General features: G+C 38.1%; 2 protein-coding genes across 5 annotated transcripts; both read right to left on the bottom strand.

Annotated features, from left to right (window-relative positions):
• Positions 1-1748: 1748 nt before the first annotated feature.
• Positions 1749-13204, bottom strand: LOC118209868 (olfactory receptor 6N1-like). 2 transcript variants are annotated; one of them, XM_035385580.1, is made up of 2 exons: positions 13047-13204; positions 1749-2969 (listed from the first exon to the last, which is right to left on the bottom strand). In XM_035385580.1, the coding sequence occupies exons 1-2, from the start codon at positions 13162-13164 to the stop codon at positions 1993-1995; spliced, it is 1095 nt and encodes a 364-aa protein (XP_035241471.1). In that variant the 5' UTR covers positions 13165-13204; the 3' UTR covers positions 1749-1992. The 2 variants fall into 2 exon arrangements, with proteins under 2 accessions (XP_035241471.1, XP_035241472.1); XM_035385581.1 differs by lacking the exon at positions 13047-13204 and adding an exon at positions 4218-4263.
• Positions 9774-23272, bottom strand: LOC118209872 (olfactory receptor 10J1-like). Of its 3 annotated transcripts, XM_035385585.1 has the most exons (3): positions 23135-23272; positions 22208-22715; positions 9774-10469 (listed from the first exon to the last, which is right to left on the bottom strand). In XM_035385585.1, the coding sequence occupies exons 1-3, from the start codon at positions 23250-23252 to the stop codon at positions 10001-10003; spliced, it is 1095 nt and encodes a 364-aa protein (XP_035241476.1). In that variant the 5' UTR covers positions 23253-23272; the 3' UTR covers positions 9774-10000. The 3 variants fall into 3 exon arrangements, with proteins under 3 accessions (XP_035241476.1, XP_035241478.1, XP_035241477.1); XM_035385587.1 differs by lacking the exons at positions 9774-10469; positions 22208-22715 and adding an exon at positions 17928-18983; XM_035385586.1 differs by lacking the exons at positions 9774-10469; positions 22208-22715; positions 23135-23272 and adding exons at positions 17928-18983; positions 19382-19512.
• Between the last annotated feature and the right edge of the window lie 311 nt (positions 23273-23583).

The raw sequence follows: 23583 nt of genomic DNA, 5'->3' as shown, positions 1-23583 counted from the left end.
TTTTATTTTTTCCATTATGGTGAGAATTATTTCATCAATAACAGAAGACATCTCCCTGGGCCTACCACGTCCTTTCAGATTACTGAGCTCACTAGTGCTCTCTTCTTAATTATGATCCAAACTATTGATTTTGGCAAGCCTAAGGTTTTGCCAGTGTTTCTGAATATTTGTTTACTGACTGCTCTTTCTTTGGCGCAACTCTGGTCCACATGCTGACAAATGTCAATAACAGACTCCAAAGGGAGTCAAGAACCTAATGTTAAGACTAGATACTGAAAGGTCAGTTAAACCTACACAAAGGAAGCAATTAAACACACCTAGCTAATTAGGAACACCCGTGAACCTATTTGTCTCAGATATTATGGTGCACTGAAATTGTAATGGTAGTGCTGTAATTTCTACATGGTGAAACCAAAATGTATATAAACACCCTTTAGGAAAAAGATAAGAACCTGCATTTTAATTGTTTTATTACAAATGTAAAAATGTTGAGTAGAGAGCCAAATCAAGAAAATTTGTCTTTGTCCCAAACATTATGGAGGGCACATTATTTTTATGCATTTTTATTATTGAAATTACATATATTTTGAAGGTTTGAAAAATATAGAAATGCTTTGTAATTTAAGGACCAAAACACTTTAAGTTAAAACAGGTCACAAAGAAAATACATTAAATAAGACCATAAAGTTTCCATTTGATAATGATTTTAATGGAAGACATTAAGGTTTGGTAGAGAGCAAACCCCTTCTCTGGCACATCCAAACATAATCAAGTAAAGCGTCTACAATAAAGCGTATTTGGGGTTTAACTCTTTTTTTCTGGCACATTTACCCTTATTCAAACCTTTTTCTTCAACATTTTTGAATGTCACATTTCTACCCATCAGTTTCAGTACTTTGAATAACCAAAATCCAGCGTTAAGCCAGAGAACAAGTGATGTGGTACCAGTAATGGGAGATGCAGTGTGACAGAGAATTGCATACTATGTATGGCTTATGGGAAATCAAACTTTAATTGCAAAAAATGCAGTACCCTCCCCAATTTCTGACCAAAAACCATAGATACTTTCTTTCAATACAATACATAAATAAATAATCATCACTCCCCCAATCGCTGCCTCAAGAAATAAAATTTTGTCCCAGACATGACTGTACGTTTTGGCTTGGCTTGGTGTGTTTTTTCATTATTTCACTGATGAATCACCATTAACAGCATTGCAGTTTTAGCTACAAGGTCCCCATGAGCAGTACTTACTGTATGCAGTGTATAACTGTCAGGATCAAAGTTAGTTATCTAACATTGGTGAGCTATCCATTTTTGTGTTTTTCACTATTCCTGTAAAAACAACGGCAGCAGCAAAAACAACAACAACAACAACTAATAATAATAATAATAATAATAGTAATAACAATGGGTGGCATGGGGGTGCAGTGGGTAGCACTGTCGCCTCACAGCAATAAGGTTGTGGGTTCGAATCTCGGCTTGGGGCCTTTCTTTGTGGAGTTTGCATGTTCTCCCCGTGTCTGCGTGGGTTTCCTTCGGGTACTCAGGTTTCCTCCCACAGTCCAAAGATATGCAGGTTAGGCTAATTGGAGACTCTAAATTGCCCATAGTTATGAGTGTGTGAGTGAATGGTGAGTGAATGGTGTGTGTGCCCTGTGATAGATTGGAGGCCTGGCCAGGGTGTATTCCTGCCTCTCACCCCAATGTACGCTGGGATAGGCTCCAGCACCCACCACAACCCTGCCCAGGATAAGCGGGTATAGATAATGGATGGATGGATGGATGGATGGATAATAACAAAAACATGCTTTTGCAATGACTGTGTAATGCTTTATATTATTAAGGTCACCAATGTTGGATAATGTTCCAGAAAATATATTTCTTTGCCAAGTCCCTAGATTATTCACAAAAAAATGAGTGAGATGCTGAAAACAAAGTGCCTATATGTGTCACAGCATAACCTGAGATACATAAGACTGACAAAAACATTTACTGGGGATGTAAACGAGAGAAACTTATGAAAACCTCATTGATGTGGAAGTGTTTTAGAATAGCGGTCTTTAACTCTTTATTTCTCAAGCTGTAAATGATGGGGTTCGCAAATGGAGTCAGTAAACAGTTCATGATGGAGGTCAAGATGACAACATTTGGATGAACATTTTTTACGATGGAACTTATATAGACACAAAGATGTGCGAAGTAGAACAGGACTACAATACTGAGATGTGAGGAGCAGGTGGAGAAGGCCTTTTTACGCCCATCTACAGAAGTAATTTTTAAAACTGCGAAAATTATTTTACTGTATGTCCAAATAATAACAGATCCTGGAACCACAATTACTAGTAAAGCAACCCCTAGAGCTGTGAGCAGCAGGATTGTTGTGTCCAAACAGGACAGTGCGATTACTGGAGGGAAATCACAAAACCAGAACATGAGGTGGTTCCCACAATAAGGTAACCTTGATGCGTACATTGTAAGTGGAAAGGTCAGTAAAAATCCGGCAATGCAAGCAGAGACTGAAAGTAGAACACATATACTGGGAGTGATGATATCATTGTACCGTAGAGGATTGCAAATGGCCACGTAGCGGTCATAGGACATGATAGCTAGTGAAATACTCTCAGTAATCTGAAATGCCAAATAGGTGTTCTGCTGCACGAAGCAGCCGGTGAAAGAAATTGCAATGTCATTCCGTAAGCCCACTGAAATCATCTTGGGGAGAACGCTGGTTGTGATGATGATATCTGTTAACGAGAGACTACTGAGGAAAATGTACATGGGTGTGTGTAGTTTGGTCTCCAGCACCACCGCAAAGAAAACCATAAAGTTACTAATGAGCACTAGAAGGTAGACCACCAGGAGGAGAACAGAGAGCTCTGTGTAGAAGTTTTTGAGCCCTTGCTCTCCCCCAGCAATGAGGAACTGTTGGATGTGGCTTTGGTTGTAGTTGAGCTGTTGATTGGCATCTGAAAAGTAAAATTAAACAAGTTTTAAAAAGGATGCTGTAAATGACACAACATATTTAAAAAAATATTGGCATAAATTCTGTAAAGATGTAAAGGAGACTAATAGAATGAAAAGTGTATTGAGAAGCGGAAGAAGAAGAAGAAGAAGAAGAAGAAGAAAAAAAAAGAAAAAAAAAGAAGGAGGAGGAAGAAGCTAATCTCCCAGATATGACTGAACAAGAAGGCCTATCAAATTTTCCCCAGTCAATAAATTAACATGTTGGGTGTGTAAATAAAAAACAATATTTTTGTGCAAATTTGAAATGGGACTTTCAGGTTTGTCATTTGAGTCTTTCTATATCCCATACGCAAAAGTAATATGTTTAAATATACAGTGGGGAATTCAAAATCTATTTAAATATATTGAATGCATGTATGCCAGCACATACATATGCAAAAATGTCCAATTATGAATATTTTAATATATTTTTACAATATATTTGAAATGTATGCAAATATATGGTGTCAGGGTGTGTGGGGGGTTTGGACCCAAACGCAGAGGGGGATAAACTCAAAACTACAAAAGATCAGAACAAAAGACTTTACTTCAGAAAAAGGGTGTCATGGTCCTGTTTTCCTGTCTGTGTTTCACTTGTTGGGCCGCCAGATGGCGGCACTTCTGTTTTGTGTCCTGCTCCCCCCTGTTAATTGTATTATTGTTTGTCTCGTTATTCTATCATTGTTCCCACCTGTGTCTTATCCCCTCCTTCTGGTTTGATTGTTTTTTGAGTTCACCTGTGTCTTGTTACCCCCTGTCTAAGTAAGTTCTTTGTTCCCTTGACTCGGGTGCTGGTTCCTTGTGTTTGTTTCCGACGTATGTTTCAGACCGTTTGTACCTGCCTGCGTTTTTGACCTGTTTGTTTGCCCTTGTACTCTGCCTGCCTGTGTTCTGCCCTGCCTGTGTTTTTGAGTTCCTGTGTTTTCTGTTTTATTAGATATTTTTTAAGTTTGTGTTTTTGCCCATCGTGACCTTTTCTGTTCCCTGCTTGTTTGCCTGTCCTGTAAGTAAAGTCTTTGTTAATTTTCCCTTTTTGAGTTTGTGTTTTTTTTTTCCCTCTGCGTTTGGGTCCCCCTTACCCGTTACGTGACAAAGGGAACAAAAGGGAACAAAAAGCCTCACAGGGCAACTCTTCACAAACACAAGACAACCTTCAAAAAAACCCAAGAACAAAGAAAATCCAAAAGTCCAAAACACGTGGGAAACCAAACCAGGGCAGGAACACATGGGGCAGGAACATGAGCGGACCAACCACAACCAACACTACCGACAAACCAACAAGGATCCAGCACTAGGAGAGTCCAGCAGACGGGAAACTTATATAGGCAGACACTGACGAGACACAGGAGGGCACCATGAACAATCAGGCCACAGAGAGGGAAGGGAAAACGAGACAACCAGCAAACAATAATAGTACAATTGAAAACAATCATACAATTACACAGGGGGAGCAGGACACAAAACAGAAGTGCCGCCATCTGGCGGCCCAACAGGGAAACACAGACAGGAAACACAGAACCATGACAATATGGTGTACAAATATGTGCAGTAAATACATTGTTTAAATATGTGCAACAGTATGTTAAAACATGTAGTTCCTATAGATTTCCATATATCATTTGGAACAACATGCATTTAAGTAAATTTTTAATCTATGTATTATATGTAAGCACATATATGTATTAAATATATGTAAATACATACATATTATAAATATGCAAAAGCAGTCAATTTGGAATATTTAAATATATTTTCACAATATGTTAAATGTATGTAAATTCATAATGTACAAATATATATTATACATAAATTAAAATGTAAGCACATATATATTTAAAAAAAACAATAAAGAAAACATGTAGTTTCCATATATTTCCATTTATCATTTTTCCATTTTGGAATAAAAGCATAAAAATTCTAAATGCAGTATTAAATTTAGAAATACAAACAATTGTATTATAGCCAAACAAATAAAATATTTTAAAGCAGGACAAATAAATATAATAATAAAAATAATTCTCACTTTCTACTTGCCCAGTCGTTCCGTTAGCTCCTCGAGCTCTCATCTTGCCTGCTCGTCTGACCTGGAACTTTCTCTCCCAGGGTTCTGTGAGGCTGCTCTTTTTAACAGAGTTCCTCATCGAAGTCGGTCCTCACAGGAAGCATCTGTGTCTATGTCTGGAAAAGTCTCCTTTTAATGAATTTACTTTATAGGGAGTCGTGGGAGCTAATTATACAGAGTGACATGATCAGCACAGATTGGAACTATGTGTAACAATTACTCGTACATGTTTACAAACCAGCATGTGCCTCTTCCCCTCCTCATTAACAACCAGTGATTTGTACACATTTATTAGGAAAGTGTTCTGCTGTCTGAACAATTAGCCGATCATAATTATAATTTTGGTTGATTAAGTAACAACAAACTGAATGCAAACAAATACTCATGCATGTTTACACAGGCATATGCCTCCCCCCCCCCCCCCCCCCCCCATTAGCAGCCAGTGTTTCATGAACAGCTCAGTCGGCGATTTGTACACATTTATTAGGAAAGTGTTCATGACACTGAACAATTAGTTGATTAAATAATGAATAATTCTGTTCTGTGTTATTTGTCACACAAGGTTAGATCCATCTACTGTCTGGACTTCATTAGGCTTAGACGAGGTAAATTATGTCCTCATATGTAAAACCACAGAATTAAAGAGGATGTTCTTTTTCACATCATTATACATAGCCACCATGTCTGACTGTTTATATATGCGGCCACCATATCTGCTGGTGAATGCATAAAACATAAGACTATCTTTGGCCTTTGGAGAGTGTGAGTAGAACTAGCAGCCACACAGATGAATCACACTCTGGTATTACATATGCACTCTACAAGAACAGCAATAACAACTACTACTACTCCTGCTGCTACTGCTACAGCTACAACTACTACTACTACTGCTGCTACTGCTACTGTTACTACTGCTGCTGAAAGTGGGAGGAAACCAGAGTACCCAGTGGTAACCCACACAGACATGGGGAGAACATGCAAACTCCACACAGAAAGGCCCGTGATGGGATTTGAACCCAGGACCTCCTTGCTGTGAGTGCTACCCACTGCACCAGCATACTGTCCTCCTCACCTGTTCAACTAAGTTAAATTCATGGCAATGTATCCCCCAACTTGTTCAAACACATTTTTACCATTCCACAGGCTTGCTCAGTGGCATAGCCTGGCCAAATGCTTAATTAAATACAAGGTGCCGGTGTGCACTGGGTTCAATGTTTGGAGTAAGTAGCCATGATTTTTATTACTACATCATTGTTGATGGACTATTCTTCACCATATTCATCTGTAATAATAATAATAATAATAATAAATAAATAAATAAATGAAGTAATAAAACACTTTTCATTCATAGGTTCTAGCTTAAACGTTGTTAGAATATAGCACGAATAAAAATAATATTAATAATAAAATAGAATAAGAAACAAGGGTTGGCATGCAAATACATTTGTTGTATACAAATACATTTTGTAAGCCAGTGCATAGTAAAATTAATTAAGGAGGCATAAAATGGAAAGACTTCTCATTATGTTGTTAATTGTATTATCTGTCAGGTAATTGTATTATCTGCATTAAACTAGTTGACTGGACAAGAAATAAGTTTAACATTTTATGGCACAAAGTACTCACTCACTTAGTGGTATATAGTTGTAAATCTAATAATTCTTCTCGTTTTAACCTTGCCCATATTTCTTCCTGTTTCCCATTGTTTTCTGAAATTGCATTTAAAAATGGCATTTAGACCATTGCTCTTTGATGCTCTACTTTAACACTATTTTTATTTTTAATAAAGAAATAAATTAAAGGATGGAGATCCTTCACAATTTTCTTTTGCATTTTGCTGTTCTTGTAGAAATCTGTAAAACCGGGAGCTTGCTAAAATACATTTTTGACTCAGTTGCTTAGAGGGCATCTCTCTCCACTCTCATTCAAGCATTTCCCAAATATATTGAACCCCTGCTGGCCCCATATTTTCAGAGCAACATCATTCAGAGCAAACTAAAATAACTTTTAGAAATAACCGCAGACACATCTGGGCCTCATCAGGGATTCCTCCAAGTGAAATCTGTGAATGAAGTTTAGGAGTGCAGGGCGATATGGGCTGGGATGCAGCCAAACTACCTACAGTGATGTAGAATGACACAAATTGACTGTGAGAAAGTAAATCTGAAGGTCAAAATTCTCAAGGCAGATGTTTTTGGAAAATTATGAATTAATTCTGCCGCCACTATCAGCAGTTACATCATCAATGAAGACAAGTGAGGCTGTACCTGTGGTAGCCATACATGCCCAAACCAAAACACTCCCTCCACCAAACAAATAATGTTCCAAACAAAAGATTTTAGTAAGCCTAAGGTTTGGCCTATGTCTCTGGCTGTTTGTTTTATATGTCTTTATTGAACTTACTTTAGAGGGGGTCATGGGAGCTAATTATACAGGGTGACACCCATGAAGCACCAATTAAAACTATGTGTAACAAGTACTCATGTATATTTACAAACCAACATGCGCCCCCCCGCCCCCCCTTCTCATTAGCAGCCCAGTGTTTCATGAACAGCTCAGTCTGTGATTTGTACACATTTATTAGGAAAATGTTCAAGACACTGAACAATTAGATGATCATTATTATTATTTTGGTTGATTTAACAATGGGGGGGGGGGAGGTTATAGTCTGAAAGTGCAGCCTGCGTGGTATGGATCAGGCAGGAGACAGATTGAGCTGCATGTGCAGAGCTGACACCATATCTTGCAGTGTAGACTCTGTAGTTTTGTTCATGTAGTCTTTCTACAGACAGTAGTCACTGCCACATCCACGCCTGCCTCCTGAAGAGTGTTTCTGATCTGTTGGACAGGTGTTTGGAGGTTTTTTATTTTTTCCATTATGGTGAGAATTATTTCATCAATAACAGAAGACATCTCCCTGGGCCTACCACGCCCTTTCAGATTACTGAGCTCACTAGTGCTCTCTTCTTAATTATGATCCAAACTATTGATTTTGGCAAGCCTAAGGTTTGGTCAATGTGTCTGACTATTTTTTTACTGACTGCTCTTTCTTTGGCTCAACTCTGGTCCACATGCTGACAAATGCCAATAACAGACTCCAAAGGGAGTCAAGAACCTAGTGTCAAGACTAGATACTGAAAGGTCAGTTAAACCTACACTAAGGAAGCAATTAAACACACCTAGCTAATTAGGAACACCCGTGAACCTATTTGTCTCAGATATTATGGTGCACTGAAATTGTAATGGTAGTGCTGTAATTTCTACATGGTGAAACCAAAATGTATATAAACACCCTTTAGGAAAAAGATAAGAACCTGCATTTTAATTGTTTTATTACAAATGTAAAAATGTTGAGTAGAGAGCCAAATCAAGAAAATATGTCTTTGTCCCAAACATTATGGAGGGCACAGTATTTTTATGCATTTTTATTATTGAAATTACATATATTTTGAAGGTTTGAAAAATATAGAAACGCTTTGTAATTTATGGACCAAAACACTTTAAGTTAAAACAGGTCACAAAGAAAATACATTAAATAAGACCGTAAAGTTACCATTTGATAATGATTTTAATGGAAGACATTCAGGTTTGGTAGAGAGCAAACCCCTTCTCTGGCACATCCAAACAAAATCAAGTAAAGCGTCTACAATAAAGCATATTTGGGGTTTAACTCCTGTTTTTCTGGCACATTTACCCTTATTCAAACCTTTTTCTTCAACATTTTTGAATGTCCCATTTCTACCCATCAGTTTAAGGACTTTGAATAACCAAAATCCAGCGTTAAACCAGAGAACAAGTGATGTGGTACCAGTAATGGGAGATGCAGTGTGACAGAGAATTGCATACTATGTATGGCTTATGGGAAATCAAACTTTAATTGCAAAAAATGCAGTACCCTCCCCAATTTCTGACCAAAAACCATAGATACTTTCTTTCAATACAATACATAAATAAATAATCATCACTCCCCCAATCGCTGCCTCAAGAAATAAAATTTAGTCCCAGACATGACTATAAGTTTTGGCTTGGCTTGGTGTGTTTTTTCATTGTTTCACTGATGAATCACCATTAACAGCATTGCAGTTTTAGCTACAAGCTCCCCATGAGCAGTACTTACTGTATGTAGTGTATAACTGTCAGGATCAAAGTTAGTTATGTAACATTGGTGAGCTATCCATTTTTGTGTTTTTCACTATTCCTGTAAAAACAACGGCAGCAGCAAAACCAACAACAACAACAACTAATAATAATAATAATAATAATAATAATAATAATAATAATAATAATAATAATAATAATAATAATAATAATAACAATGGGCGGCATGGGGGTGCAGTGGGTAGCACTGTCGCCTCACAGCAAGAAGGTTGTGGGTTCGAATCTCAGCTTGGGGCCTTTCTGTGTGGAGTTTGCATTTTCTCCCCGTGTCCGCCTGGGTTTCCTCCGGGTACTCCGGTTTCCTCCCACAGTCCAAAGATATGCAGGTTAGGCTAATTGGAGACTCTAAATTGCCCATAGTTATGAGTGTGTGAGTGAATGATGAGTGAATGTTGTGTGTGCCCTGCGATAGATTGGAGGCCTGGCCAGGGTGTATTCTTGCCTCTCGCCCCAATGAACGCTGGGATAGGCTCCAGCACCCACCTCAACCCTGCCCAGGATAAGCGGGTATACATAATGGATGGATGGATGGATGGATGGATAATAACAATGTAGGTGAAAACACTACTGAATGGTGATAAAAATGATCATGCCTTTTGCAATGACTGTGTAATGTTTTATATTATTAAGGTCACCAATGTTGGATAATGTGCCAGAAAATATATTTCTTTGCCAAGTCTTTAGATTATTCACAAAAAATGAGTGAGATGCTGAAAACAAAGGGCCTATATGTGTCACAGCATAAACTGAGATACATAAGACTGACAAAAATATTTACTGGGGACGTAAACGAGAGAAACTTATGAAAACCTCATTGATGTGGAAATGTTTTAGAATAGCGGTCTTTAACTCTTTATTTCTCAAGCTGTAAATGATGGGGTTCGCAAATGGAGTCAGTAAACAGTTCATGATGGAGATTAAGATGAGAACATTCGGATGAACATTTTTTACCGTGGAACCTATATAGACACAAAGATGTGCGAAGTAGAACAGGACTACAATACTGAGATGTGAGGAGCAGGTGGAGAAGGCCTTTTTACGCCCATCTACAGAAGTAATTTTTAAAACTGCGAAAATTATTTTACTGTATGTCCAAATAATAACAGATCCTGGAACCACAATTACTAGTAAAGCAACCCCTAGAGCTGTGAGCAGCAGGATTGTTGTGTCCAAACAGGACAGTGCGATTACTGGAGGGAAATCACAAAACCAGAACATGAGGTGGTTCCCACAATAAGGTAACCTTGATGCGTACATTGTAAGTGGAAAGGTCAGTAAAAATCCAGCAATGCAAGCAGAGACTGAAAGTAGAACACATATACTGGGAGTGATGATATCATTGTACCGTAGAGGATTGCAAATGGCCACGTAGCGGTCATAGGACATGATAGCTAGTGAAATACTCTCAGTAATCTGAAATGCCAAATAGGTGTTCTGCTGCACGAAGCAGCCGGTGAAAGAAATGGCAATGTCATTCCGTAAGCCCACTGAAATCATCTTGGGGAGAACGCTGGTTGTGATGATGATATCTGTTAACGAGAGACTACTGAGGAAAATGTACATGGGTGTGTGTAGTTTGGTCTCCAGCACCACCGCAAAGAAAACCATAAAGTTACTAATGAGCACTAGAAGGTAGACCACCAGGAGGAGAACAGAGAGCTCTGTGTAGAAGTTTTTGAGCCCTTGCTCTCCCCCAGCAATAAGGAACTGTTGGATGTGACTTTGGTTGTAGTCGAGCTGTTGATTGGCATCTGAAAAGTAAAATTAAACAAGTTTTAAAAAGGATGCTGTAAATGACACAACATATTAAAAAAAATATTGGCATAAATTCTGTAAAGATGTAAAGGAGACTAATAGAATGAAAAGTGTATTGAGAAGCGGAAGAAGAAGAAGAAGAAGAAGAAGAAGAAGAAAAAAAAAAAAAAAAAGGAGGAGGAAGAAGCTAATCTCCCAGATATGACAGAATGACTGAACAAGAAGGCCTATCAAATTTTCCCCAGTCAATAAATTAACATGCTGGGTGTGTAAATAAAAAACAATATTTTTGTGCAAATTTGAAATGGGACTTTCAGGTTTGTCATTTGAGTCTTTCTATAATATCCCATACGGAAAAGTAATATGTTTAAATATACAGTGGGGAATTCAAAATCTATTTAAATATATTGAATGCATGTATGCCAGCACATACATATGCAAAAATGTCCAATTATGAATATTTTAATATATTTTTACAATATATTTGAAATGTATGCAAATATATGGTGTCAGGGTGTGTGGGGGGTTTGGACCCAAACGCAGAAGGTGAAAAACTCAAAACTACAAAAGATCAGAACAAAAGACTTTACTTCAGAAAAAGGGTGTCATGGTCCTGTTTTCCTGTCTGTGTTTCCCTTGTTGGGCCGCCAGATGGCAGCACTTCTGTTTTGTGTCCTGCTCCCCCCTGTTAATTGTATTATTGTTTGTCTCCTTATTCTATCATTGTTCCCACCTGTGTCTTGTTATCCCCTCCTTCTGGTTTGATTGTTTTTTGAGTTCACCTGTGTCTTGTTACCCCCTGTCTATTTAAGTTCTTTGTTCCCTTGACTCGGGTGCTGGTTCCTTGTGTTTGTTTCCGACGTATGTTTCAGACCGTTTGTACCTGCCTGCGTTTTTGACCTGTTTGTGTTTGTTTGCCCTTGTACTCTGCCTGCCTGTGTTCTGCCCTGCCTGTGTTTTTGAGTTCCTGTGTTTTCTGTTTTATTAGATATTTTTTGAGTTTGTGTTTTTGCCCATCGTGACCTTTTCTTTTCCCTGCTTGTTTGCCTGTCCTGTAAGTAAAGTCTTTGTTAATTTTCCCTTTTTGAGTTTGTGTTTTTTTTTCCCTCTGCGTTTGGGTCCCCCCTACCCGTTACGTGACAAAGGGAACAAAAGGGAACAAAAAGCCTCACAGGGCAACTCTTCACAAACACAAGACAACCTTCAAAAAAACCCAAGAACAAAGAAAATCCAAAAGTCCAAAACACGTGGGAAACCGAACCAGGGCAGGAACACATGGGGCAGGAACATGAGCGGACCAACCACAACCAACACTACCAACAAGGATCCAGCACCAGGAGAGTCCAGGAGACGGGAAACTTATATAGGCAGACACTGACGAGACACAGGAGGGCACCATGAACAATCAGGCCACAGAGAGGGAAGGGAAAATGAGACAACCAGCAAACAATAATAGTACAATTGAAAACAATCATACAATTACACAGGGGGAACAGGACACAAAACAGAAGTGCCGCCATCTGGCGGCCCAACAGGGAAACACAGACAGGAAACACAGAACCATGACAATATGGTGTACAAATATGTGCAGTAAATACATTGTTTAAATATGTGCAACAGTATGTTAAAACATGTAGTTCCTATAGATTTCCATATATCATTTGGAACAACGTGCATTTAAGTAAATTTTCAATCTATGTATTATATGTAAGCACATATATGTATTAAATATATGTAAATACATACATATTATAAATATGCAAAAGCAGTCAATTTGGAATATTTAAATATATTTTCACAATATGTGAAATGTATGTAAATTCATGATGTACAAATATATATTATACATAAATTAAAATATAAGCACATATATATTTTAAAAAAACAATAAAAAAAACATGTAGTTTCCATATATTTCCATTTATCATTTTTCCATTTTGGAATAAAAGCATAAAAATTCTAAATGCAGTATTAAATTTAGAAATACAAACAATTGTATTATAGCCAAACAAATAAAATGTTTTAAAGCAGGACAAATAAATATAATAATAAAAATAATTCTCACTTTCTACTTGCCCAGTCGTTCCGTTGGCTCCTCGTGCTCTCATCTTGCCTGCTCGTCTGACCTGGAACTTTCTCTCCCAGGGTTCTGTGAGGCTGCTCGTTTTAACAGAGTTCCTCATCGAAGTCGGTCCTCACAGGAAGCATCTGTGTCTATGTCTGGAAAAGCCTCCTTTTAATGAATTTACTTTATAGGGAGTCGTGGGAGCTAATTATACAGAGTGACACGATCAGCACAGATTGGAACTATGTGTAACAATTACTCGTACATGTTTACAAACCAGCATGTGCCTCTTCCCCTCCTCATTAACAACCAGTGATTTGTACACATTAGGAAAGTGTTCTGCTGTCTGAACAATTAGCTGATCATCATTATAATTTTGGTTGATTAAGTAACAAAAAACTGAATGCAAACAAATACTCATGCATGTTTACACAGGCATACGCCCCCTCCCCCCCCCCCCATTAGCAGCCAGTGTTTTATGAACAGCTCAGTCTGCGATTTGTACACATTTATTAGGAAAGTGTTCATGACACTGAACAATTAGTTGATTAAATAATGAATAATTCTGTTCTGTGTTATTTGTCACACAAGGTTAGATCCATCTACTGTCTGGACTTCATTAGGCTTAGACGAGGTAAGTTATGTCCTCATATGTAAAACCACAGAATTAAAGAGGATGTTCTTTTTCACATCATTATACATAGCCACCATGTCTGACTGTTTATATATGCGGCCACCATATCTGCTGGTGAATTCATAAAACATAAGACTATCTTTGGCCTTTGGAGAGTGTGAGTAGAACTAGCAGCCACACAGATGAATCACGCTCTGGTATTACATATGCACTCTACAAGAACAGCAATAACAACTACTACTACTCCTGCTGCTACTGCTACAGCTACAACTACTACTACTACTGCTGCTACTGCTACTGTTACTACTGCTGCTGAAAGTGGGAGGAAACCAGAGTACCCAGTGGTAACCCACACAGACATGGGGAGAACATGCAAACTCCACACAGAAAGGCCCATGATGGGATTTGAACCCAGGACCTCCTTGCTGTGAGTGCTACCCACTGCACCAGCATACTGTCCTCCTCACCTGTTCAACTAAGTTAAATTCATGGCAATGTATCCCCCAACTTGTTCAAACACAATTTTACCATTCCACAGGCTTGCTCAGTGGCATAGCCTGGCCAAATGCTTAATTAAATACAAGGTGCCGGTGTGCACTGGGTTCAATGTTTGGAGTAAGTAGCCATGATTTTTATTACTACATCATTGTTGATGGACTATTCTTCACCATATTCATCTGTAATAATAATAATAATCATAATAATAATAATAAATAAATAAATAAATGAAGTAATAAAACACTTTTCATTCATAGGTTCTAGCTTAAACGTTGTTAGAATATAGCACGAATAAAAATAATATTAATAATAAAATAGAATAAGAAACAAGGGTTGGCATGCAAATACATTTGTTGTATACAAATACATTTTGTAAGCCAGTGCATAGTAAAATTAATTAAGGAGGCATAAAATGGAAAGACTTCTCATTATGTTGTTAATTGTATTATCTGTCAGGTAATTGTATTATCTGCATTAAACTAGTTGACTGGACAAGCAATAAGTTTAACATTTTATGGCACAAAGTACTCACTCACTTAGTGGTATATAGTTGTAAATCTAATAATTCTTCTCGTTTTAACCTTGCCCATATTTCTTCCTGTTTCCCATTGTTTTCTGAAATTGCATTTAAAAATGGCATTTAGACCATTGCTCTTTGATGCTCTACTTTAACACTATTTATATTTTTAATAAAGAAATAAATTAAAGGATGGAGATCCTTCACAATTTTCTTTTGCATTTTGCTGTTCTTGTAGAAATCTGTAAAACCGGGAGCTTGCTAAAATACATTTTTGACTCAGTTGCTTAGAGGGCATCTCTCTCCACTCTCATTCAAGCATTTCCCAAATATATTGAACCCCTGCTGGCCCCATATTTTCAGAGCAACATCATTCAGAGCAAACTAAAATAACTTTTAGAAATAACCGCAGACACATCTGGGCCTCATCAGGGATTCCTCCAAGTGAAATCTGTGAATGAAGTTTAGGAGTGCAGGGCGATATGGGCTGGGATGCAGCCAAACTACCTACAGTGATGTAGAATGACACAAATTGACTGTGAGAAAGTAAATCTGAAGGTCAAAATTCCCAAGGCAGATGTTTTTGGAAAATTATGAATTAATTCTGCCGCTGCTATCAGCAGTTACATCATCAATGAAGAGAAGTGAGGCTGTACCTGTGGTAGCCATACATGCCCAAACCAAAACACTCCCTCCACCAAACAAATAATGTTCCAAACAAAAGATTTTAGTAAGCCGAAGGTTTGGCCTATGTCTCTGGCTGTTTGTTTTATATGTCTTTATTGAACTTACTTTAGAGGGGGTCATGGGAGCTAATTATACAGGGTGACACCCATGAAGCACCAATTAAAACTATGTGTAACAAGTACTCATGTATATTTACAAACCAACATGCGCCCCCCGCCCCCCCTTCTCATTAGCAGCCCAGTGTTTCATGAACAGTTCAGTCTATGATTTGTACACATTTATTAGGAAAATGTTCAAGACACTGAACAATTAGATGATCATTATTATTATTTTGGTTGATTTAACAATGGGGGGGGGGGGGGGGGGGGGGGGGGGGGTTATAGTCTGAAAGTGCAGCCTGCGTGGTATGGATCAGGCAGGAGACAGATTGAGCTGCATGTGCAGAGCTGACACCATATCTTGCAGTGTAGACTCTGTAGTTTTGTTCATGTAGTCTTTCTACAGACAGTAGTCACTGCCACATCCACGCCTGCCTCCTGAAGAGTGTTTCTGATCTGTTGGACAGGTGTTTGGAGGTTTTTTATTTTTTCCATTATGGTGAGAATTATTTCATCAATAACAGAAGACATCTCCCTGGGCCTACCACGTCCTTTCAGATTACTGAGCTCACTAGTGCTCTCTTCTTAATTATGATCCAAACTATTGATTTTGGCAAGCCTAAGGTTTGGTCAATGTGTCTGACTATTTTTTTACTGACTGCTCTTTCTTTGGCACAACTCTGGTCCACATGCTGACAAATGCCAATAACAGACTCCAAAGGGAGTCAAGAACCTAGTGTCAAGACTAGATACTGAAAGGTCAGTTAAACCTACACTAAGGAAGCAATTAAACACACCTAGCTAATTAGGAACACCCGTGAACCAATTTGTCTCAGATATTATGGTGCACTGAAATTGTAATGGTAGTGCTGTAATTTCTACATGGTGAAACCAAAATGTATATAAACACCCTTTAGGAAAAAGATAAGAACCTGCATTTTAATTGTTTTATTACAAATGTAAAAATGTTGAGTAGAGAGCCAAATCAAGAAAATATGTCTTTGTCCCAAACATTATGGAGGGCACAGTATTTTTATGCATTTTTATTATTGAAATTACATATATTTTGAAGGTTTGAACAATATAGAAACGCTTTGTAATTTATGGACCAAAACACTTTAAGTTAAAACAGGTCACAAAGAAAATACATTAAATAAGACCGTAAAGTTACCATTTGATAATGATTTTAATGGAAGACATTAAGGTTTGGTAGAGAGCAAACCCCTTCTCTGGCACATCCAAATATAATCAAGTAAAGCGTCTACAATAAAGCATATTTGGGGTTTAACTCCTGTTTTTCTGGCACTTTTCTTTACCCTTATTCAAACCTTTTTCTTCAACATTTTTGAATGTCCCATTTCTACCCATCAGTTTAAGGACTTTGAATAACCAAAATCCAGCGTTAAACCAGAGAACAAGTGATGTGGTACCAGTAATGGGAGATGCAGTGTGACAGAGAATTGCATACTATGTATGGCTTATGGGAAATCAAACTTTAATTGCAAAAAATGCAGTACCCTCCCCAATTTCTGACCAAAAACCATAGATACTTTCTTTCAATATAATACATAAATAAATAATCATCACTCCCCCAATCGCTGCCTCAAGAAATAAAATTTAGTCCCAGACATGACTATACGTTTTGGCTTGGCTTGGTGTGTTTTTTCATTGTTTCACTGATGAATCACCATTAACAGCATTGCAGTTTTAGCTACAAGCTCCCCATGAGCAGTACTTACTGTATGCAGTGTATAACTGTCAGGATCAAAGTTAGTTATGTAACATTGGTGAGCTATCCATTTTTGTGTTTTTCACTATTCCTGTAAATACAACGGCAGCAGCAAAACCAACAACAACAACAACTAATAATAATAATAATAATAATAATAATAATAATAATAATAATAATAACAATGGGCGGCATGGGGGTGCAGTGAGTAGCACTGTCGCCTCACAGCAAGAAGGTTGTGGGTTCGAATCTCAGCTTGGGGCCTTTCTGTGTGGAGTTTGCATGTTCTCCCCGTGTCCGCCTGGGTTTCCTCCGGGTACTCCGGTTTCCTCCCACAGTCCAAAGATATGCAGGTTAGGCTAATTGGAGACTCTAAATTGCCCATAGTTATGAGTGTGTGAGTGAATGATGAGTGAATGTTGTGTGTGCCCTGCGATAGATTGGAGGCCTGGCCAGGGTGTATTCTTGCCTCTCGCCCCAATGAACGCTGGGATAGGCTCCAGCACCCACCTCAACCCTGCCCAGGATAAGCGGGTATACATAATGGATGGATGGATGGATGGATAATAACAATGTAGGTGAAAACACTGCTGAATGGTGATAAAAATGATCATGCCTTTTGCAATGACTGTGTAATGTTTTATATTATTAAGGTCACCAATGTTGGATAATGTGCCAGAAAATATATTTCTTTGCCAAGCCTTTAGATTATTCACAAAAAATGAGTGAGATGCTGAAAACAAAGGGCCTATATGTGTCACAGCATAAACTGAGATACATAAGACTGACAAAAATATTTACTGGGGACGTAAACGAGAGAAACTTATGAAAACCTCATTGATGTGGAAATGTTTTAGAATAGCGGTCTTTAACTCTTTATTTCTCAAGCTGTAAATGATGGGGTTCGCAAATGGAGTCAGTAAACAGTTCATGATGGAGATTAAGATGAGAACATTCGGATGAACATTTTTTACCGTGGAACCTATATAGACACAAAGATGTGCGAAGTAGAACAGGATTACAATACTGAGATGTGAGGAGCAGGTGGAGAAGGCCTTTTTACGCCCATCTACAGAAGACATTTTTAAAACTGCGATAATTATTTTACTGTATGTCCAAATAATGACAGATCCTGGAACCACAATTACTAGTAAAGCAATCCCTAGAACTGTGAACTGCAGGTTTGTTGTGTCCGAACAGGACAGTGCAATAACTGGAGGGATATCACAAAACCAGAACATGAGGTGGGTCCTACAATAAGGTAACCTTGATGCGTACATTGGAATTGGAATCATCATTAAAAATCCAGCAATGCAAGCAAAGACTGAGAGTAGAACACACATCCGGGGATTGATGATATCATTGTAGCGTAGAGGATTGCAAATTGCCACATAGCGGTCATAGCACATTAAAACAAGCAAAATGCCCTCAGTAACCTGAAATGTCAAATAGGTGATCTGCTGCAAGAAGCAGCCGGAGAAAGAAATGGCAATATCATTCAGTAGGCACACCGATATCATCTTGGGGAGAACGCTGGTTGTGATGATGATATCTGTTAGAGAGAGACTACTAAGGAAAATGTACATGGGTGTGTGCAGTTTGGTCTCCAGCACCACCGCAAAGAAAACCATAAAGTTACTAATGAGCACTAGAAGGTAGACCACCAGGAGGAGAACAGCGAGCTCTGTGTAGAAGGGTTTGAGCCCCAGCTCTCCCCCAGCAATGAGGAACTGTTGGATGTGGCTTTGGTTGTAGTCCAGCTGTTGATTGGCATCTGAAAAGTAAAGTTAACCAAGTTTTAAAAAGAATCCTGTAAATGACACAAAATATTTAAAAAAATAATAGTATAAATTCTGGAAGGATGTACGGAAGACTAATAGAATGCAGAGTGTAGCAAGAACCGGAAGAATAATAATAAGAAGTCTAATAATCCTAGCAAAACAATGCAGGTCTTTTGCAACCATGGAGCTTGCCCCAAAATAATAATAATTTAAATAATAATAATAATAATAATAATAATAATAATAATAATAAGAAGAAGGAGAAGAAGAACAATAACAACCACAACAGATATGATAGCCCACATATTTCCCCCAGTTTTTTTTGTTTAAAATTTAGAAACATAATCAATTCTAACACCCAGCCAATTAAAGTGTTGTTAGTAACACTTACTTTGTGTTTGCTCGGTCGTTCCGTTAGCTCCTCGAGCTCTCATCTTGCCTGCTCGTCTGACCTGCAACTTTCTCTCAGAGGGATCTGTGAGGCTGCTCGTTTTAACAGAGTTCCTCATCGAAGTCAGTCCTCACAGGAAGCATCTGTGTCTATGACTGGAAAAGCCCCCTTCATTGAACTTACTTTAGAGGGGGTCATGGGAGCTAATTATACAGGGTGACGGCGATGAAGCACTAATTAAAACTATATGTAACAAGTACTCATGCATGCTTACAAACCAACATGCCCCCCCCCCCCCTCCCCTCCCCATTAGCATCTAGTGTTTCATGAACAGTACAGTCGGCGATTAGTACACATTTATTAGGAAAGTGTTCTAGACACGGAACAATTAGTTGATCATCATTATTATTTTCGTTAATTAACCATTGGGGGGGGGGGGGGGGGGGCGGGTTTATAGTCTGAAAGTGCAGCAGTGCTGATCCTGCATGGTATGGATCAGGCAGGAGGCAAATCGAGCTGCATGTGCAGAGCTGACGCCATATCTTGCAGTGTAGACTCTGTAGTTTTGTTCATGTAGTCTTTCTACAGACAGTGGTCACTGCCACATCCATGCCTGCCTCCTGAAGAGTGTTTCTGATCTGTTGGACGGATGTTTGGAGTTTTTTTTATTTTTTCCATTATGGTGAGAATTATTTCATCAATAACAGAAGACATCTCCCTGGGCCTACCACGTCCTTTCAGATTACTGAGTTCACTAGTACTCTCTTTCTTCTTAATTATGATCCAAACTATTGATTTTGGCAAGCCTAAGGTTTGGTCAATGTGTCTGAATATTTGTTTACTGACCGCTCTTTCTTTGGCACAACTCTGGTCTGCATGCTGACAAATGCCAATAACAGACTCCAAAGGCAGTCAACATCCTGAAGTTAAGACAAGATACTGAAAGGTCATTTATACATACACTCAGGAAGCAGCTGAACGCACCTAACTGATTAGGAACACCTGTGAAGCTCTTTGTCTCAGACTTTATTGTTTCCTGAAATGGTAGTGGTAGTGCTGTAATTTCTACACAGTGAAACCAAAATGTATATAAATACCCTATAAGGAAAGCTAAGAACCTGCACTTTAACCACATGTGAATTGTTTTATCATAAATGTAAAATTGTGGAGTACAGAGCCAAATCAAGAAAATATGTCTTTGTCCCAAACATAATGGAGGGCACTGTATTTTTATGTATTATTATTATTATTAAAATAATATATATTATGAAGGCTAAAAAAATATTGAAATGCTTTATAATCTATGGACAAAAACACTTTAACTTAAAACAGGTCACAAAGGAAATATATTGAATAAGAGCGTAAAGTTACCATTTGAAAGTGATTTTAATTGAAGACTTTAAAGTTTGGGAGTAAGCAAAGTCCCTTCTCTGGCACATCCAAACATAATCATATAAAGCATGTACAAAGAAGCATATTTGGGGTTTAACTTCTTTTGTTCTGATACATTTACCCTTATTCAAACCTTTTTCTTCAACATTTTTGAATGTCCCATTTCTACCCATCAGTTTCAGTACTTTGAATAACCAAAATCCAGCGTTAAGCCAGAGAACAAGTGGTGTGGTACCAGCAGTGGGCGATGCAGCGTGCCAGAGAATTGCATGCTATGTATGGTTTATGGGAAATCAAACTTTAATTGCAAAAAATGCAGTACCCATCCAAATATCTGACTGAAAAAACAGACGTTTACTTTCAATGCAATAAAAATAAATGAATAAATACGTAAACACCACCATCCCAATCGCTGCCTCAAGAAATAAAATATAGTCCCAGGCATGACTTTTAGTTTTGGCTTGGCTTGGTGTGTTCTTTCATCATGTCACTGATGCATCACCATTAACAGCATCGCAGTTTTAGCTACAAGCTCCCCATGAGCAGTACTTACTGTATGCAGTGTATAACTGTCAGGATCAAAGTTAGTTATCTAACATTGGTGAGCTATCCATTTTTGTGTTTTTCACTATTCCTGTAAAAACAACGGCAGCAGCAAAAACAACAACAACAACAACAATAACAACTAATAATGATAATAATAATAATAATAATAATGATGATAATAATAATAATAATAATATTAATAATAATAATAATGCTATATGTGTAGCTGAAAACACTGCTAAATGGTGAAAAAAATTAACATGGCCTTTGCAATGAGTGTGTAAAGATTTATATTATTAAGGTCACCAAAGAGCAAAAATGTTGGATATTCACAAAAAAAGAGTCAGATACTCAACACAAAAGGCCCATATTGTATGTGTCACAGCATAACTTGAGCTAGATAAGACTGACAAAAACATTTACTGGGGACGTAAACGAGAGAAACTTATGAAAACCTCATTGATGTGGAAGTGTTTTACAATAGCGGTCTTTAACTCTTTATTTCTCAAGCTGTAAATGATGGGGTTCGCAAACGGAGTCAGTAAACAGTTGAAGATTGAGATCAAGATGAGAACATTCGGATGAACATTTTTTACTGTGGAACTTATATAGACACAAAGATGTGCAAAACAGAACAGGATTACAATACTGAGATGTGAGGAGCAGGTGGAGAAGGCCTTTTTACGCCCATCTACAGAAGTAATTTTAAATATTGAAAAAAAGATTTTACTGTATGTCCAAGTAATGACAATTGCCATAATCACAGTTAGTAGTAAAGCAATCGATAGAGCTGGGAACAGCATGATTGTTGTGTCCAAACAGGACAGTGCGATAACTGGAGGGAAATCACAAAACCAGAACATGAGGTGGTTCCCACAATAAGGTAACCTTGATGCATACATTGTAAGTGGAAGCATCACAAAAAATCCAACAATGCAAGCAAAGACTGAGAGTAGAACACACATCCGGGGATTGATGATATCATTGTAGCGTAGAGGATTGCAAATTGCCACATAGCGGTCATAGCACATTAAAAGAAGCAAAATGCTCTCAGTAGCCTGAAATGTCAAATAGGTGATCTGCTGCAAGAAGCAGCCGGAGAAAGAAATGGCAATATCATTCAGTAGGCACACCGATATCATCTTGGGGAGAACGCTGGTTGTGATGATGATATCTGTTAGAGAGAGACTGCTGAGGAAAATGTACATGGGTGTGTGCAGTTTGGTCTCCAGCACCACCGCAAAGAAAACCATAAAGTTACCAATGAGCACTAGAAGGTAGACCACCAGGAGGAGAACAGAGAGCTCTGTGTAGAAGTGTTTGAGCCCCAGCTCTCCCCCAGCAATGAGGAACTGTTGGATGCGGCTTTGGTTGTAGTCCAGCTGTTGATTGGCATCTGAAAAGTAAAGTTAACCAAGTTTTAAAAAGAATCCTGTAAATGACACAAAATATTTAAAAAATAATAGTATAAATTCTTGAAGGATGTAAGGAAGACTAATAGAATGCAGACTGTAGCAAGAACCGGAAGAATAATAATAAGAAGACTAATAATCCTAGCAAAACAATGCAGGTCTTTTGCAACCATGGAGCTTGCCCCAAAATAATAACAATTTAAATAATACTACTTCTACTACTAATAATAATAATAATAATAATAATAAGAAGAAGAAGAAGAAGAAGGAGAAGAAGAACAATAACAACCTCAACAGATATGATAGCCCACATATCTACCCCAGTTGTTTTTTTTTGTTTAAAATTTAGAAATATAAACAATTCTAATACCCAGCCAATTAAAGTGTTGTTAGTAACACTTACTTTGCGTTTGCTCGGTCGTTCCGTTAGCTCCTCGAGCTCTCATCTTGCCTGCTCGTCTGACCTGCAACTTTCTCTCCCAGGGTTCTGTGAGGCTGCTCGTTTTAACAGAGTTCCTCATCGAAGTCGGTCCTCACAGGAAGCATCTGCATCTTCCATGACTGGAAAAGCCCCCTTTATTGAACTTACTTTAGAGGGGGTCATGGGAGCTAATTATACAGGGTGACACCCATGAAGCACCAATTAAAACTATGTGTAACAAGTACTCATGCATGTTTACAAACCAACATGCCCCCCCCCCCTCCCCATTAGCATCCAGTGTTTCATGAACAGCTCAGTCAGCGATTTGTACACATTTATTAGGAAAGTGTTCATGACACTGAACAATTAGTTGATTAAATAATGAATAATTCTGTTCTGTGTTATTTGTCACACAAGGTTAGATCCATCTA

Source organism: Anguilla anguilla, chromosome 12, assembly GCF_013347855.1.
Source record: "Anguilla anguilla isolate fAngAng1 chromosome 12, fAngAng1.pri, whole genome shotgun sequence".
Lineage (NCBI taxonomy): Eukaryota > Metazoa > Chordata > Actinopteri > Anguilliformes > Anguillidae > Anguilla > Anguilla anguilla.
This window is presented reverse-complemented; position numbering and strand designations above follow the sequence as displayed.